The sequence below is a fragment of the Sminthopsis crassicaudata genome, chromosome 5 (genome assembly GCF_048593235.1).
Source record: "Sminthopsis crassicaudata isolate SCR6 chromosome 5, ASM4859323v1, whole genome shotgun sequence".
NCBI lineage: Eukaryota > Metazoa > Chordata > Mammalia > Dasyuromorphia > Dasyuridae > Sminthopsis > Sminthopsis crassicaudata.
Genome location: NC_133621.1, coordinates 255915539 through 255935453, shown reverse-complemented (window position 1 = coordinate 255935453; position 19915 = coordinate 255915539). Strand labels below are relative to the sequence as shown.

General features: G+C 32.7%; 1 protein-coding gene across 2 annotated transcripts in view; it reads right to left on the bottom strand.

Annotated features, from left to right (window-relative positions):
• PTPRQ (protein tyrosine phosphatase receptor type Q) overlaps positions 1-19915 on the bottom strand; it is a 246041-nt gene that overhangs the window by 102639 nt on the left and 123487 nt on the right. For both annotated transcript variants that reach the window (XM_074270859.1, XM_074270860.1), the window contains exon 26: positions 8863-9186. In XM_074270859.1, coding sequence (XP_074126960.1) covers positions 8863-9186 — 324 coding nt within the window. The remainder of the gene's footprint in view (positions 1-8862; positions 9187-19915) is intronic.

Sequence of the window (19915 nt, the reverse complement as noted above, 5' to 3'; positions counted from 1 at the left end):
TATCTGTAAAATGAAGAGATTGGACAAGGTGATCCCTAAGGTCCCCTTTTGCATTAAATCTATGGTCCTATGATCTTGTGACCTCTAAGGTCCCACTAAGCTTTAAATCTAGGAACCTATACAAACCATGGTGATCAGATATCCTTTGCCTTTTTCTATTGATTCCATAGCTAATATAGGAGTTACATTTTTGTTGTACAATGATTTCACATTTCCTATCATTGTTAAAATGCTAATTAAGTGTGTTAATATCTGATTTCTCAGCGGCAATGCCACAAAATGGACATAGAATAAATCCTAATATGTGTTGGCTAAGATTATTTGATAAGTACTAAGAATAAGTCACAGTTTTCCATTAGCACCAAATAGTTTTAATGGTTGTCTTTTTTTAGGTTAATCTGAAGCTGACTAGATTATTGAGTAAAGTAAAATTGTTCTCTTTCAATACTACTTGGTGTAAAATGAGTACTTTCTTGAACCGTATAAAATGAATAATTGATTACTAATCTAGGTGTTTAGCTAAAATGCAAATAATGCTTTGCTGCTATTACAGCCTAAAAATTAATAGATGTATAGCTCAAATTTTCCATTTTCAAATGAAAGAGAAAAATGGCATGATCATCAAGTTTGAATATAACCCAAAGGTGGAATGATAGCTAATATCCCTTGTGATAGAATCAAGATGCCAAAATCTCACCATATTAGAATGATGGGCTGGCTCCAACAAGATAAATTGTAGCATGGATAAATGTACAATCTTGCAATTGGGTCCAAACAACAATAACTACTACACAAATATAATGCAAAGCCGAGTTATTTAGTAATATATATTAAAAATGACTTGGAGTTTTTGATAGTCTGGAAGTTCAAAATGAGTCAATAGTTTGAATACTAGAAAAACTATAATTATTAAGTATAATATCTGGAAATGGGAAAGTGATAGTCTTCCTACTCTCTAACCAGTTTATAATAGCTGAAATATTGTGTTGAATTATAGTTGCTACATTTTAAGATGCACATGTACAAACTAGATCATCTCTAGAAAAGAGTAAAAATTATAAGATGGGCTAGATAACACAAAACTATGTCATATAAAGGATATGACTGATGAAAGATTGTTTTAATTTTAAGCAAAACCATAGGATAGTGCCATTTCAAGGACCATTGTATAAAAGGATGATTTATTCTATTTGTGTTCAAGGTACTGAATTAAGACCAATAAGTGAAACTTACAGTGAGGTTGCTTTGGGTCAATAATTTTCATTATCCAAAAATAGAACAGAAAATTTCTGTAGGTAGTAAGTTCCTTTGGGTTTTTCAAATGGAGGTTAGGTGACCCTGAGTGAGGGATACTGATGACAAGAAAAAGATCTTTAAAGTATCTGACAATTAGATGAGATGTCTACTAAAGGAACTCTTTCCTTCTTTGCTTGTTTTCTTTTTCCCCTTCCCTCATAACTTCTTTCTTCTCTTCCTCCTTCTTTCTTCTTATTCCTTTCTTCTTTCCTTCCTCATTCCATCTCTCTTCTTTTCTTCTTCTGTTCTCTTCCCACTTTCTCCCACTATTTTCTTCCTTACCCCCTTCTTTCTCCTCCTATTGTCACTGATGCAGCAAGTTTCTGGTAAAGAAACTTCCTTCTACCAATGCAGATCTGCATCTGCTATTCACCTTACAGTGTTAGAAAGTTGCCTAAGACCATTCTGTGGTTAAGTGACCAATATATGTCAGAAGCAAAATTTGAACCCACATTTTCCTGACTCTGATTCTGGAGTCATTACACCACCTTCCTTCTTACTCAGGATAACTCTATTACTGTTAGATCTGAAAAATGGATTTTGCTCCTCGGATGAATAAACCTTAGTTAAAAAGATATTGAGAAAGCTATTATATGGGTGCTTCTGGGAAGGGATGATTTAGCGATGCTACAAATTTAGAGTTAACAATCAGTGACATTCTTAAAGGATGGTTCAATTACCCCCTTCATTCCAAGTTTAGATTAGGATAGCATTATCTCAGGATATAGGTACCATAAATAATAGGACTAAATCATCTGGAATAAAGATAATCCTTTTAGTACTGCTATAACCTAAATTAATTCATGCTACCTTTAAGGATTGACTGTTTAGTGAATTTAGAAAAATCCTGAGTGGATCTAATACTGATAAAAATGGCTGTCCTGGGGATAATGGAAGCTTAGAACCATGTGTAGATAGTGTAACTGTGATTTGGCTAAGGTATGTTTAAAGTTACCCTCTCTGTTTCTCATTGATCACATGTGCAGTGGAAGGACCTGGCACACGGAGATAATATGGCAATAACAAAAAGAGCTAGTAACTCAGTGGATCTTTTTTTTTTTTTAAATAAAAGAGTGACTTTGTTCTTGGTTGTTTTCCTTTAACCTTCATGTAGCATCATGTAGTTCTACTAATTTCTTAGTGGTATGAGGCAAAAGCAAAAAGGTTTTCTAATTTGTCAGGCAGCCATGAGCATATGGCAACTAAAGTCTTAGACTGGTATGATCTTGGGTTTGGGAATCTCTTCTGTATTTATTCTTTACTGATCTTAGCAAAAGGAGTATCAATCTCTCATGGACATACACAGACTTCTATGTCACTTTGTGAGATGAGATATTTGGCAACATTGAGTGTTTTGATGGGAGTTAGCTGTCAACAAAGGAAATTTTTCATTAGAACAAATGGTTCTTTTGAAGAAGAAAAGCCCAAATCCTTGTCTTAACTGGAAAAAAGATACAAACCAGGAGTTGTTTGGAAGATGCAAGGCCAAAGTTAAATATACAATATTAATAAATACTTATTGATTGACTTGTTGGTTGATATTTGACTATAATTTACATTATCCTACAATATGGCTCATGTTCCAAAATTCATGATTCAACTTCTCTGCAGTCTGTGGCAGTGATTATAAGAGTGTCCCTGCTTAATTCTTATTGACACAATTATAACAAATACTGGTTACTATTTAAATCTAGTTGATGTATTTTAGTCTTTTATATCTTGTAACATTTCTTTTATATGTAAAAAATAAATACCTTATTTGTATTGTTCACTGAATACCTTTTTCTTCTTCTCTTTTAATAAGACTTAAACATGAGCCAATCCAAAAGCTATTAGAAAATCTTTCCCAGCATTTTTGGGATAGGTTTGCATGAGAAAAGGAGTTTGAGTCTTGTTGTTCTAGGTCTCATTCCCACCCCTCCACCCCCAGTACTGAAACTGGTTTGGTCTGTGTATGTGGTTTCTAGAACAAAGATGACCCTCAGTGGAGAAAGAAGATGGAAGAATACTAGAGCAAAAACAAACAAACCATAATTTGTGCATTTTTCAAACTTATTTTTCTGTATTTGAAAAAAGATTAGAATTGGCAACATAGTTACAAAGAGAAAAAAGAAGTAAAATAAAGAAGGCTCAAGTTTATATATGAAATGGTTTTGCTTGGGTGATGTTGAGGCATCAGTAAAAGGGATCATGGGATCATTACATATAGAAAGCTTCTGATTTTTCTTAATGCTAAGTTAGGGGAATTGGGTTCAAATCCTGAATCCAACATGGATATTTTACCATACAAGTCATTTGACCTCTCGTTATCTCATTTGTAACATGAGAGTTAGATCACCTCCAAGGTAACTTCTCATTCTCAATATACAAATTTTATTATCCTATGATCCTAGTCAAAGCAAAGAACCCTCCCAGAGGAATTAAAGTGAATTTGAATGAAGCATGAAAGATGAAATATGAGACTGGAAGGTTAGAGAGTCCACCTGACCCTAAGGAAATGTAATGCAACTGAGTGACAATTTATGGGTGTTCTTTTCTCCACACTGAAAGCTTCTTAATTAACACTTTGTTCTTACTTAGTGACCATCCTTACAATGCTCTTCAACTAAAGGACATTTATTCTTTCATCAAGGAAGCATTTTTGATCAACATGAGTACGCAGAAACTTATTCAAGATCTGATTTTACCCAAATCTTTAAAAATGTGATTAGTGATTGACCATACATTGAGTAGTTGAATGGTTTCTAATAATGAGCCAATTAACTTCCTACACAAGTGAATAATTATCAGTTCATATTTATGTAGCTCTTGAGGGTTAGTAAAAGACTTTTCAAGCTGAAATAAGTGCTTTTAGATATTATTATTTTATCTATTTTACAGATAATAAAAGTGAGGTACAAACTTGTTAGGACCAAGTTCAGCATTCTACTTATTCTTCCACTCAGTTTTTCTAAATGGGAATTTTTATGTTGTATTTTTATTCTTTCTGTGTAATGTAATTATAATTGAACAGTGACCTAGATTAAGAAATTATTCTTCCACTTCTCTGAGTCCCCAGGTCTTTTGAGAATTTTGATGCTATATGATTATTAAAATTAATATTTAATTTTTATCTCTCTTTATTTGTTCCTGCCAACTTTTGTCAGGCTATTAAGACAAAATTAAGAAATATTTATTCCTTCCAGTGTCCTCAATTATTGAGTTATTATGCATAAATTGCATTATTATGCATTTTATTCCAGATTTTTAGATCATTACCTTAAAAATTACAATATAATTACCAAAATAGATAGTCTTCTGAGAAATATTAAGAGCTAGAAATATAGACATTAAATAAGAAAGGATTTGAAAGTCTTATTATGTCACCCACTAATCAATTATTTGAATAGCACCAGATTCATAAAAAGAATAAAATTAAAAGTCATTTTTCCATGATGCAATTGTTTAAATGACAAAGGAAAAAAATAAGATAAGGAGAATTTTTTGCCAATTCTTTCACTTTATAAGGACTGTGACCAGTACTGGAGATGAAGAGCATGTATGGGAACCCAGTTATGAGACCTCCCAGCTCTACCAATGTGGAAGTCATTTAACAGTTTTCAACTAAGTTAATCATGGTACAGCAGGATTCCCAAAGTAAACTATTTCCATGTCCAGGGAGGAATAAGTAGATTCTTTTGAGAGATCTAGCATCACATAATGAACTTCTCTGATTTTGATTTGCATATCTCTTATGCAGTTGCTGATCCAGTCCTTTAATTATATTTTATTTAATTCAAAAAGGGGCATATTTCCCTTGCACCACTTATTGAAAACTCTACGCTTAAAGCACATAACAGTTTACATGCAGAATAAGTGTATTGACTAATAAGAAATAAGAAATCATAACTTCATCAAGAATTTCATATTTCTTTCCCTTGAATAAAATAATTTCCTAGAGGAACTCTCCCTCATTTGAGATTTTCCTCCATTTTTAGATCATAAAGTTACATTCCTTAGAAACTTCTTTGATGAGGAATGTTTTGTTGGATTTTTTTTTTACTCAACAGATGTTTGGGTAGTTAAAATTCCTCATGAGTATGGTATCCTGTGGTTTTCACAACCTAAGTACTGCCCCAGGAGTTTCACTGCTTGCTGTCTCCAGTCTTGGTGGTCCAAAGGATCCGCATATTAGATCTGTCCTTTCTTTCCATACTCATTTTAAACTCATGCTCTTTTGGGAGCTATGCTGTTCCTTAGCATTACAAATAACTATTTCATGTGCTAGACAGATTGCTCAAATCCTACTTTGTTACACCATCCACCATAAGAAATTGCTTTTATATATGGTAGCGTGTCATTAAAATAAGCTCAATAATGAAATTGCATAAAAATTTGGTAGTCTTTATTATTTGTGAATATGTTGTTTTGGAGGAAGGGTGAGGGGACAGGTTTGGGAATGGAAAATAAATCATATTTTTGTAGAGTTTGTGACTATATAATACAAAAAGGAAAAAATATAATTACTTAGAAATAGGAAAAAAATTCACCTTTAGACCACTTATCTGCATTGGGGGATGGGGGAAATAGTTTTTAACTCAACTTCAATTAATGCTTCTATTTTCTATTCTATTTTTAAATTATAGAATCAGACTGAGGAGGGGAGTAATGACACTTTTCACTGGACAGAGTCAGATGACATAATTTGAGCTCTAGTTTTCCCACTATTGACCAACTGATTTCGAGAAAAATTCTGTTTCCTCAACTCTAAAATACGTCTAATAGCAATAATAGTACTATTGCACAGCAGTATTATGGTCAATGAGATTAGCATATATAAGGCACTCCATAACCTGTTATTTTTATTTTCATTGAAATTTAGCATCTAAGTTTGTTTAGTAGATCTTCAAATAGTATTTTCCTACTAAATGTATTGGCTTTAATGGACAAATTATTTCTCAAAAATTATTTCAAAACTTTGTATTATGATGGCTTCATCATTCAAAGTGAAGAGCCATATCATATAGTTACATAAAAAATTAGCTTTTCTTATCTAGTCAATGTTAGTTCCTGGACTACATAGATGAAGATCATTCTGAATTACATTTTTCTGTTATCAGAAAGATTTATGTATTGCATGCATGCTACCCAAGGGACTGGTCATGCATTTGACCTTGCCATCACCTAAAAGTACTCAATTTCCTTTTTTCAAAAACTCCAAAATTCCTATACTTGATCATCATTTTTATCATTATATCTCCACTTATTCCTTACTACTCTGAAACTTTAACTTTATCCTTCCTATTACTTCCAATGTCCTGACTCCTCAGACTTTTCCCAGACAATCTGCTCCTGCTCTTACTATTCTTTCCTCCTTTTTAATTTTACCACTTGGTGAATTAGGACAACTTTACACTATCCTCAACTTTCAAATGTTTTGTTCCCTTATCTTATTGCTCCTCTTAAGAGATAAATTATCTTTCCTATGACTGGCACTCCCAGATCTATATATCTAGCCTGTGTCTTTCTTCTGGGCTCTAGGTTCCACTTCATCAATTGCCTTGTGTACAATGTTTTCCTGATTCTGCTCACTTCATTCGGCATCAGTTCATCTAAGTCTTTCCAAGCTTTCTGAAATTAGTCTGTTCATCATTCTTATAGAACAACAGTATTCCATTACATTTACATACCATAACTTATTCAGCCATTCCACAAGTGATAGAAATCCCCTCAATTTCCAATTCCTTGCCACTACAAAAAGGGCTGCTACAAACAATTTTTACATATGAGGATTGTTTTCTATCTTTTATGATCTCTTTGGAATACAAACCTATAAACTTCCCTATGTTTATAAGGGGATTTTCTTTCTTTCTAGTTAGCCTAGTTTGCACCCTTTGTGCATTCCCAAGTATTGACTATTATCTTTTCCTATCCCTTCCTTTAATTGCCAAATCTCTGGAATCATCTCTGTTTCTTCAACCAAAAAACCACAACATTAGTGAAGGCCCTCATTAACTTTTATCTATAAATTTGCAATAGCCCTCCCACTACATTCAGAGCCATCTCTAGTTGTCGTCTATATCTGCTACTTAGACCCAGATGTCTCTGGATAAGAAAATGAGGCTGGTGACCTTGTATAGCCCTCCATTCCTCAAATCCAATTCACTTGCATGTCATGGTATCACCTCCCTGATTTCATGGTCATCTTCAAGAACAAAGAACAACAACAACAGTTCTATTTCAATATCTTTTGAATTGGTCTCCCTGCCTCAAATCTTTTTCTTCTCTAATTTATCATCCACATGATCACCAAAGTAATTTTCCTAAAGCACAGGTCTGACCATGTCACTCCCCTAATCAATAAACTACAGTGTCCTGCTATTGTCTTAAGAACCAAATAGTAATTCTGCTTTATTACTTAACGTTCCTACAAGCTAACTTCTTCCTGTCATACATACGTATGTATGTATGTATGTATTTATGTATGTGCAAAATATGTATGTGCTTCACTCAACACATTTTATGATCTATACTGCTTTGATATTTCTGATATGAGAGTCCATCTCACATCTCCATGTCTTTACAATGATCTTCCATTCCTGGAATTCTTCCCCTATTCAGTTCTTTCTATTAGAATTCTTACTTTCCTTCAAGATAGCTCATATAAGAGACTTTTTCTGGTTATTTCTCTGCACCAACCCACTCCCAGCTTCTATGGACTTATTTTCAATAGAGAGGTTAAATGATTTGTAGAGGTTCACACAGTGTACATACATGTCTACAATAGAATTTGTCTTCCAGAGTAGGTCTTCCAGAGTAGTTTCAAATATCCCAAGCATGTCAAATTCAAATAAGAAAATGATCCCTTCTGCTATATATAGACTTAGAACAACAAAAAATAACATCATGCTGTACTGTATTTTTATTTATCTTGTTAATTATTTTTCAATTACATTTTAATTCAGTTCTGACTTCATTTGTTAGTTTTGTCAGCCTTTGACAAAAAAATTGACAAAAAAAACAAAAATTGTTAGTTTGACAGGCCTTTACTACACTTATCCCATGCTTCCTCTCCCCCTTCATAATATGTATAAAAACACAGTAAGAACTGTGAAGGTTGGCTATTGAGATAGAAAATTTTCTTCAAAGTAAGAGTAACAAGAAAAATTAATTTAAATATTTTTTTTAAAAAAAGAAAGCAAGAGTATTGCAGATGGATTGAAGTATAAGGGCTTCTAGTTTAGTCATGTGCAAATAATTCCTGCCTGATTTAGTTCAAGAAAGAACAAGGATGATTCATTTGATGGGTTATGATCAAAAGTTTTCTATTAGGCTGCAGAGTTGGAAGAATTCGTGACTCAGGTTGCTGAGAAAGAACAGTAAAGATTTACAAAAGGGGTGATTTTTTCTTTGTGGTTTTGAGAAAGCAAGGCTACTTAGAATTTAAGTGAACTTGAAAACAATATTACCAGAAGCCTTAATGCTTATGCTTTAAACAGAGGATGTACTTACTCAGTATCTCTTTATATCCATTTAAAATAAAGATCAACATACAAATACAATAGCACTACCCAAGCCTTTACTTACGACCAGGGAGAGTTTTTGTGGAAATCCAATTTGAAGTATTGCCATAGCCAGCATTGGTGCTAGCAGCTACCTGAAATCGATACCATCGGAATTTCTTCAATCCACGTATGGTTTCTTCAAGAAGGTCAGGTTCATACAGATAGTGATTTTGGCTTTGTTCGATGCACTCCTCAGGATCCCAGTCAATGCATTGTGGAGACCTTAATTGGATAGTAATCTTGTAGTTTCTAAAGTAGCCAAGAATAGCATCTGGTATAATCCATGTCAAGGTTACACTAGTTGATTGGATATCCGATAAAGTAACATTTCTGGGAGCACTGGGAACTAAGAAATCAAAGATAGGAAGAAAAAAAGTTATGAAATCATTTGAATCACCAAACATGCATTAATTACCTGACAAAATCAATTTTTAAAAAACAATCAAATGATTTTATTTTAAAATGAAGTGACACACTAAGGAGATTGAGGTTCAGATGCCATTTCCTAATTTTGGCAGTTAACACTAATAGTTCTAAGATCTTATCAATGTCTCTATTGATTTCAGGGGAGCTGATCACAATTCATCCACATCTTTCTCTCTGAGAGATAATGCAATGCATTTGACTTCAAATGGACTAAGTCCCTCTCTATTTAATATTTGTCTTAAGTTGAGAAGGTTCTAAGGTGAAATAAAGAAAAAAAATTTAAAAAAGGAAAAAGAAAAAGAAATAAAGAAAAACAGGAGCAACAATACCCAAAGAAAGAGTTAGCAACTGAGGAAAAGTGGTTTCTTTGCTTATATTGAACCAGAGATGATTCAGCCTTGGAGTGGGAGAATTCATCATATCTACTTCCAACACTATCAAGAGTTATTGTGGTAAATTATTAATAAATCCAAGTTTAAAATGGAAAGTTTTCAGGAGACCCTTCAGGTTGTTGGCAGACAAAAGAGTAGAAAATTAAGACACTGTGAACTGAATTATTATTTTAAACATTTGAATATGATCTGGTGAAAAGCTGCAAAATCTTATAATCAAATATATTTCACCAAGCAACAAATGAAGATGACACCAAATTTTCATTTTCTGAAAACGACCTTATATATCTTATTTGTCAATGTAGTGACAGATATAAACGCATTTCATCAAATATTAATAGGAAATGTATTTTTGCTTTAAGTGATTTAAAATAAAAAGTTATAAGGATGATTATTAAGTAAATCTAAGATAATTTTTATAGTATGCTCATGCAGATGTTTTAATAAATCATTAAAACTAGGAATATATGGAAATCTTACATCTCTTCTAATCCCATAAGCATGTGGTTTTGTTCTTTATCAAACATTTTCATTTAGAATAGGAACATCTATTTTAAAACCAGGGACTGATCCTATACAGCTGGTTAGATTCCCTATATCTTTAAGAATAAATTTGCTCTAATATTTTGATTACATCACCTTTATTTCCTCTATTTCTCTTTGCGTCTCTGCCTCTATCTCCCTTTCCTCCTCTCATTCCCTCCCCTTCTCCCTTCCTTTTTTTTTCTTCTCTTCTCTCTTCCTTCTTCTCTCTTCTTTCTTCTCTCTCTGTCTCTCTCTCTGTCTCTCTTTCTCTCTCTCTCTTTCTCTCTCTTTCTTTTATCTCTTTTATCTCTTTTTCTCTCTCTTTCTCCCTCTTCCCTATACTCTTCTTTTCTTCTCTATCCAAGAGCCTTCACTTCAGGTGCATGATATGTTTTCACATCTGCAATGATTTTTTACCCTTGTTAACAACCATTTAAAAGAAAGGAGGGACTATTTTTAAAAATCTCTTCTTTGGGTACAAGCTTGATTTCATGAGTTGTTTTTGATGTTGTTATGTTGTTGCTCAGATGTATATTGTACTTTTGGCTCAGCTTACATCACTGATCTGTATATATATCTTTCCTGTGTCTCTCTGTATTCTTCACCTTCATCACTTTTTTATGACAGCAATATATCATTATATTAAAGGACAATAATTGTACTTAAATATACTACATGAAACAATTTAACATTGTTTTTAATGTTTTTTTTTTATTTTAATGAGACAACTTTCCCCCCTCAAGATATTTGCTTCTACAAAAACTGCTCTTAGGGATATTTTGTTGGGTAGGGAGCCTTACTGATGCCATTGATTCTCTGGGACAAAAGATATGAACATTTTATAGACTCCCTATATATATGGAATACCTGATATGTCTTGCCCTGAATAGAAATAATCTCTACACATATGTGCCTTTGCTTTAAAACTCTAGATTTATAAGAAAGATGAAGTAAATAAAATCAGCCAGTAAATGAAATAATTCATCCAAACTATATGCTAACTCAAACTATAAAGCCCAAGGATATAAAAAAAGTTTAGAAAGTAGCTTTAAGAAAAATATCACCAAGACATCTGTCAAACTTCACACAAAAAGTACATATGTATCACAATATATATTTTATTAGCTAATGATGAAATGGATTAAAATGAATTAATATTTGGAGAGAGAGAGAGATCATATTTAGCACCATAGTTAATTATACAGGGTAACACAGATAAATTTTATAGCTATCAATGATTATTCCAATTTCAGTCAATATTTTCATATATTTAAGCAGATACTTTCTTCATAACTTTTTCTTCCTAACCTATGATTTTATTCCTACAGAAAATTGCTATTTGAGAAATTCCTTCTACCAGTGCAAATCAATAATTAGTCTTAATCTGTAGCCTTGAACAGTTTCCTAGGACACTGAAAGATTATGCAATTTGCCCCAGGTCCTAGGCATCAATTGCAGTATGTGGACTCAAGTCTTCTAAGAGTCCAGAGTTTACTATCCACTATTCAATACTGTCTCTTATCTGTAACGTTGAAAATCTTAAAGTACTAAATGAGTATTAGATACTCTTTGTCTTCTCTTTTCCAATAATAGAAATTATGAAGAGAGAAAAAGAATGATCTCCATCAGTTTTTATTTGTTTGTTTGTTTTACTTTTAGTAATGGCTTAAATAAGCCAAAAATTTGACAATATCTGGTTTCACATAGATCCCTAATTCTTTCTTAATTTGAACTGCTGAATTTCTGGAATGAATTTTAAAACCATACAAACAATATAAAGACTTCAGAGCAAATGACCAACAGCATGATTTCAGAAAGGCCTGGAGAGACTTACATGAACTGATGCTGAATGAAATGAGCAGGACCAGGAGATAATTATATACTTCAACAACAATACTATATGATGATTAATTCTGATGGACGTGGCCCTCTTCAACAATGAGATGAATCAAATCAGTTCCAATAGAGCAGTAATGAATTGAACCAGCTACACCCAGTGAAAGAACTCTGGGAGATGATTATGAACCACTACATAGAATTCCCAATCCCTCTATTTTTGTCTGCCTGCATTTTGGATTTCCTTCACTAATTGTACACTATTTCAAAGTCCAATTCTTTTTGTACAGCAAAGCAACTGTTTGGACATGTATACACATATTGTATTTAATTTATAATTTAACATGTATTGGTCATCCTGCCTTCTGGGGGAGGCTGTGGGGAGAAGGAGGGGAAAAACTGGAACAAAAGGTTTGGCAATTGTCAATACTGTAAAATTACCCATACATAAATCTTGTAAATAAAAAGCTATAACAACAAGAACAAAAAAAAAAAAGACTTCATAGCATAATGAATAGCTATGTAGATATTAGGTGATTCTTTAGGTAAATACTCTCTTACAAATTAGAAAAACTTGAAAATAAATGGTGCCTATATCCATTTATTATTCTTTGCTAAATTCTATAGGGATTATAAAGGCGGTCATTATGTCCATCATAATAATATTTGTTATTAAACATGTTATAACAGCTTAAACTTATTACATATTTCACCTGCTACACCCTCTTTGTGGGGGGGCTTGCTTTTTTACAACTTTGTTCCCCAGCACCACCCAGCACAGAGCCTCTATAGATAAATAGATAGAAAGAAAGAAATAGTTAATTCTCAGCATTCAATTTAACTTTAGCGATTTCTAGAATTCATTTTTACTTTCATGCTGGCCATTCCTGGTTATACACGATTGAGAAAAAAAAACGAGAGCACAATGTAAACAAGTGTGTAGAATGGTTAATATCTTACTAAGTGCTTCACTAGTCTTCTTCACACTAACATTTTAGTGTAAAGAGCCTCTCTCTCATGCATTCAGAGTGTCAGAGACCCCAACAGTCTTGGTATCTGCTGACAATAGCTACTAAAATCCAAGCACAACCCTTGGTTTCAAAAAGCAGACAAAGTAGAGAGGTTTACAATAGTATAATATTATTTGAAATAAATTATTGAAATATTAGCACAAAAATCAGAGAATTCTTGGGAACTACAAGTGAACAACTTTTTATGTTACTGATTTTATTTTGTGTTCTACATTTTATAAATTATTTCATGGTTATTGTTAGGAAAGGTGCATATTTTCAGAATTAATTTTTATAAAATTGTGTGTAGAAAAGCATATTTTCAGCCAGCTCTAGTGAGAGATTAGAGTTTTTAATGGTTACAGGAATTTAACCCCCTATTTTTCATAAGTTCATTGTATCAACATTCATATTTTTTTTTACTTTCCTTCCATTTTCTAGGAATGTCACGCCTGCAAAAGACTGTCACTAACCTATGATTTTTGTCCATGTGGGAAATGTCTTCATCCAGTATAGAACCCAATCTGTTTAATAATTGAGTATCACAGAATCACACAAAAAATTCAAAAACAGAAAAGACCTCAGCAGTTACCTAATCTGATTCATACTATGCACCTGACCAGTGATCATCCAATGTTTGAATACTGTCATGCAGAAGAAAGCCATTGCTTCTCTATAATTCATATGATTTTTAGATAGCTCTAATCCAAGAGGATTAGAAAGAGAATCAGGCTGCCTTAATATGTGGAAGCTCATTATGCCATAGGTCCCACCTCTATCCCTAGCTAGTTTTAAAAATTGTTTCCTCCACATATTTCTCAAAATTTATCTCTTTGCAATTTTTACTTATTGCTCATAGTTTTACACTCTATAGAGTCAAACAGATCAAGTCTAATCTTTCATATTACAACTCTTCAGATATTTTAAGACTGCTATTGTGTCCCACTGTCTTTTCTTTTCCAGATTGAAGATTCCCAGGTCTTTCAACTGTTTCTCATATGCTATGTATCTTCACTAGAATGGACATTCATCCTTCTATTAATTTTCCTTTGATAGTCTCCAATTAGTCAACTGTGGATCCCAGAATGGAACACTAAATACCATATATAATCAAATAGTATAAACAGGGGAAAACACATCAGTGCTATCAATGTAAACAGGCAGGGGGAAGAGTGTATAGCACTGGGACTGGAGTCAGAAACTTAGTTCAAACTCAGCCTTAGATACTTAGTAGCTGTGCAAGTCTGGGCAAGTAACTTAGTCTCTACACAACTCAGTTTCTTTATCTGTAAAATGAGGGTGAAATAACATCTATCCCCTAAGACAGTTGTGAGGAAAAATAAGAAAATATTTTTAAAGTGTTTTGCAAATGCTAAAGTGCTATTTAAATGCTAGCTATCATATTACTATATTATGACTTTCTTTTTGAAAAACAATAGGCTAAAAGAATACTGTATCAAACTGTTGATTCCTGCTGAGCTTGCAATTCCCTAATCCTTCCAGATATTATTCACACAAAATTAACTATCAACTTTAATTGATATTTAATGTCATAGTAGTGAAATCACTCTTCAAATCCCTATGACATATTTATTAGTATTAGCTTGACTCGAATCTTGCTTAATATTGTAGCTTGTCCAGACTTATGGGATCCTAATTCTGCAGAAGGATAAGTCTCACAGAGCTATTTCAAACCCAAAGTGAGTTTCCTATGGTCCCAAAGATAATATCTAAGATAACAGGACTTGAATTTTTGCTTTTCTGACTGGCCTTCTATCTAAATACTAGCTGTCATAGTGATTATTATTCATGTAGGAGAGACTTTTTATGCCTCAGAGTAATTAGAAAGGCTCATTAACAGCTGAAAGCTACCAGAAAACAAATAAAGGAAGTGAAGTTTGAGTCTTGCCCCCTCCTGAGACCAATCAAGTCCTGGGTTTGTTGCAATTTATGAATAATTTAGTCTAACTACTCATTTGTGATTGACAAATTTGGTAGACACTGTTATCACACAATCCAAGTCATCACACAATCACCATTCTCAAGGAGCTTACAATCTAATGGGAAATAAATCTATATATCATAAACTCAAGAATAATCCAACACAGTGCTATGGGGATTAGGTAGTGAATTGCTGTGGCAATCAGAGAAGGTTTCATAGGGGAGCTGACATATCATCAGAACCCTGAATAGATTGGGCTGGGAAGAGGGAACATTCTGAGGTATATGAACTTATCCTTTTTTTAATACTTTAACCAAGTTAAATTGGTTTCAGAATAATATTTTAAGAAAGAATCATCTTTTAAGATATTTTGGGATATTAAATTAATATATGATTTTTAAGGAATTTTAGAAAAGCAAACTATAAATCTAAGAAATTATGAGTGGTATAGTATCACATGCACTGATATTACTCATTGACTTAGATTCTTCCATAGCTTAAGTTGCTACCTAGTTGTGATGTGGTACACTTGGAAAATTCTTTTGAAATGGCCTCTGATGATTAAGGAAACTATTTTAGAGCTAGAAAATGTTGTAAATATTCCTGTGTTCTTCAGTTTGGTCCATTCACATGATTCTTCAAAAATAATGTTTTGCCCTGTAGTTATTTCTATATAGGTTTATTTCCCTTTCTCTATACTATATGCTCCTTGAGACCATAAACATAAGATCATCATTTGGCCTTACTCCCTCATTTTACAAAAGGAGAAAATTTAGGAAAAGGTGACACAGTGGATAGAGTGACAAGTCTAGAACCAGGAAGATCCATGTGCCTGAGTTTAAATCTGGCCCCAGACACTTCTTCATAATTGTGGACTCGGGACAAATAATTTTTCCCTGTTTGCCTCAATTCCCTTATCTGTAAAAAGAGTTGGAGAAGAAATGGAAAACCCCTTAAGTATCTTTTCCAAGAAAACTCAGAAAGAACTCACAGGGTCAGATATAATTCATAACACAGAAAGTTGTTACTTGTTTCTTGAAACTTGGAAATTAAAAAAAAAGTTTTCTAATTCAAAATATTTCAACTACCAGAATTGAAAGTATTGTCCTTCTGATTACTATCAATAAGTCAGATTGCTACCATAGCTTATGTTAAACCTGCATTTTTTCCCCGTAAATGCTCCCCATAATCTCTCCTTTTTAGAATACTTATCTTCTCAGCTAAGGCTCAGTTTACTTATCATTCAGTTCTAATTCTCTTATGCCTCACATCTTCTTAAAGTACTTTAAACACCTCCTTTACTCCCATCATACCTCACCTCATATTATTCTTCTGTGTCCACATATAATCCCATTTCCATATTTCCCAGGATAATGTAAATTTAAGTTTTATCTTTATATTCCTAGCATATAGTACAGTACTTGGCATCTGATGGGTGTTTAATAAATGTGGAACTGAATTTTAGGCTCAAAGAGAGAAGAAAAGAAATGATTTAAATCAGAGTTACATGTCTTCAATTGACCTATCCCATTTAAGAAAATCAAAGTGGAACTGAGAAAATATCTGTATAATTGAGGATATTGAATACATTTGACTAAAATACTCAGACAATTGGGGAAAGCATTTATTTGATATAAATTATGTCAACAACCATAAATAATAGGATCAAAAATTTAGAGCTGGAATGAAATCTGCAGATCATTTCATCCAATGTACTAATTTTACAATCAAACAGTTCCCAAGAGATTAAGGAACCCACCAATGAATATAAGAGTAATGAGGGGCAGAGTCAGGATTTGAATCCTGACCCTATGACTCCAAATACAGTTTTATCTGCCTCCTTTAGATTGCATATGTCCAATTTTATTTAAATAACCCTTTTCAACTTTGAGTTGGCTAATGTATAATTCACATATTCCTGTTGAATATGTTTAAAAGGATTAAATAGAAATAAGTTCAGGGACAAAATAATGTCACCATTCCATGGGCAATTAGAAGTAGCTAGTAGTAACCTCCCCTTATAAAACATCTTCAGCTTTGATGAACTGCATGTTAAGCCAGCCTATTTCAGGACAACTGCCCTATTGGGTTACAGATACAAACAGGATTATACTCATTTTAGCATGGAGAATCGGATTTCCATTCTTCAAGAATGACTAAAAAAAACCCAAACTTTTTCTCCCCACAGATGGTCCTAATTTGAACACATCATTCCATGCTTCCTTGAGTAATCATGCAGCTTGCATAGATTCTCAAAACATGACTGGACTATGATGAAGTGATCAACATTTACTCCTAAAGCATTCAGCAATCTTTTTATTCATAAATTATTTTTTTGGCTGAAATGCTCTCATCCCTTTTGAATTAAAGATTCATAATGTAATCAACATAGAATTGATCATGTGTTGTTTTTTTTAATTCTATGTGGTCATTTCATAACTCTTCCATAGTTTCCCCAAACTTTTGAAATAGGAGTTCTTAATCTATTTTTTGCTTTGGACCCTTCCACTTATCTAATAAAATCTGTGGTTCCCTTCCCAAAGTAATGTTTCAGTTTTTAAAATGAAAATTTTAGTATTATAAATCAATTATATTGAAGTATATATGATTTCATTTCAAGAATCCCAAATTAAGAACTCCCATCTTAGAAAAAGAAAAATTATACAAAATATAATTACATTCTATTTCCACTTTCAGAGGGATACTATGGCCTTGCAAGAAAAAAATTGAATTTTAAAATATTGCACTATGTACTATGTATTAAGAAACAAAAATAAAACAGTTTCTGCCCTTAAGAGTTTGCTCTTTATTCAGGAAAATTCAAATTACTCATATTCATGAATCATTTTTTTTGTTATTGTTGTTTTCTTTCTGGAACACGGATATTTTACCAGTGAGATAACACATTATAAGCATATATAAATTAACATGTGCATCTTTTGATATTTATAGAATGGATTATAAGATTTATAAAGCAAATTTCTACATATGAAATTATTTCCTTCTGATTTTAATGAAAAGAGTGGGCTTTAGGCTTTGTAAAAAATATTTGTATGCATGATCTCATTTGAGTTTCACAAGAAACATAAAATAGGGAAGGAAAATCGAGGTTCAGAAAGTTTAAATAAATTTCTAAGAGTCACAAGCATATGAGTGGTAATTAAATACTGAGGGTACAATTTGAATCCAATCTTCCCAACTCCAATTCAAGCATACTGAAAATACTGCTGCCTTTTTGGAATTTCAGTTACCTAGTAAATCATTCAAATTACTACTGATTCTACTGATGGATATTCTACTGATTCTACTGATGGCTAAGAAAGACAAAAGAAATAGATATATTCCTTTTCTTAAGAAGCATGGACATCATATCTCCTCAAGTGTTGATATTACTTTGTGAAGATTGCTTCTAGATCCCAAGTTCTATTGATGACTTCAACTAGGTTGCCCAGGCAAAATGGCCTTACCCATGCCTGGAAATACATTTCACTTTCTATTCAACATGGGATCATTTTGAAGGATCTATATTATTATGTCTCTTCCTCACTTAAAAACTTGGTATCACTTTAAAGTATCTTTTAACATTTAGACATTGTTTCCTTCCTTTTATTGTTTCCACTATTCATCATTGATTATAATTGATATTCTAATATCAATTTTAAAAAGCTTCACACTTGGTCATGGACACCTATAGAAGCCAGATCTCACTTTCAGGTTTAACTATCTTGATCACCAATGTCAGGAGGACAGCATAATACTTCCTTATGATTCAAGAGGGTAATAAATTTCACACCTTCCTCAGATAGCTATTTGCTTTCTATTGGGATTTTCAACCTTAACTACAACTTGTTTCTTGTCTCCTTGGGGAAGGAATCAAGGAGCATCTGTTGAATCTTGCTCTAATATGTGCCAACACTTTAGGAGGCTTATATGGGATCATTTATAACTAGTGACATCAGACATAGGCAAACAATGTCCTTTTTAGGACACATATAAACTCACAAAAGAAAAGTCTTAGGGTCTAAACAAAGACATTTTGGAATATTTCTTATGCAAGAGATGAAGGTGGGGAAGGACATGTTTCAATTTTCATTTCTCTAATACATGATGGTTTAGAGTATTTCTTCATATAGATAGCTTTGATTTATTTGTCTGAAAACTTTTTGTTCATATTCTTTGACCATATATCAGTTGAGGGATGACTTGTGTCCTTTTGAATTTTACTCACTTCTCCATATGTTTGAAAAATAATTCCTTTATCTCAAACACTTGCTGTAAAATTATTTTCCAGATTTCTATCCTCCTAATTTTATTAGAAGGTTTTATTGATTTTTATTTATGCAAAACATTTTAGCATAGTCAAAAGTAATCATTTAATATCATGTAATGCTTGGTGTCTCTTGTTTGGTCATATATTCTTTCCTTCACAATAGACCTAAATGATAAATTATTCCTTGTTCCCCTAATTTTTCCATGACATCACTCTTTATGTCTAAATCATGTTTACATTCTTACTTTATCTTGGTATATGGTATAAGATGGTTATGTATTCTAGTTTTTCTAAACTGTTTTCCAGTTTTCCCAGAAGGTTTTATTAAATCGTGACTTTTTAATTGCAACAGTCTGACTCTGAGTTTTTCAAAGACTAGTCATTTACTATTGTTTATTATGTACCTAATATATTCCCCTAATCCACCATTCTGTTTCTTAGCCAGATAGTTTTGATGCTTAGCACTTTATAATACAGTTTGAGTAGGGCCTATTTGTAAAAAAAATAAAATAAAATAAGAAAAAAAGAATACAAGGAGGAACCTTATAAATAAGTCTTCAGACCACAGCTAAAGGAAAAAAAGGTTAGTTAGTGACTGGCCATGAGAAATGTTGCTATAGAATTTTAAACCTTCAAGTTCATTAGTTTTCTTTCCTTCTGGTTGATAAAGGAGC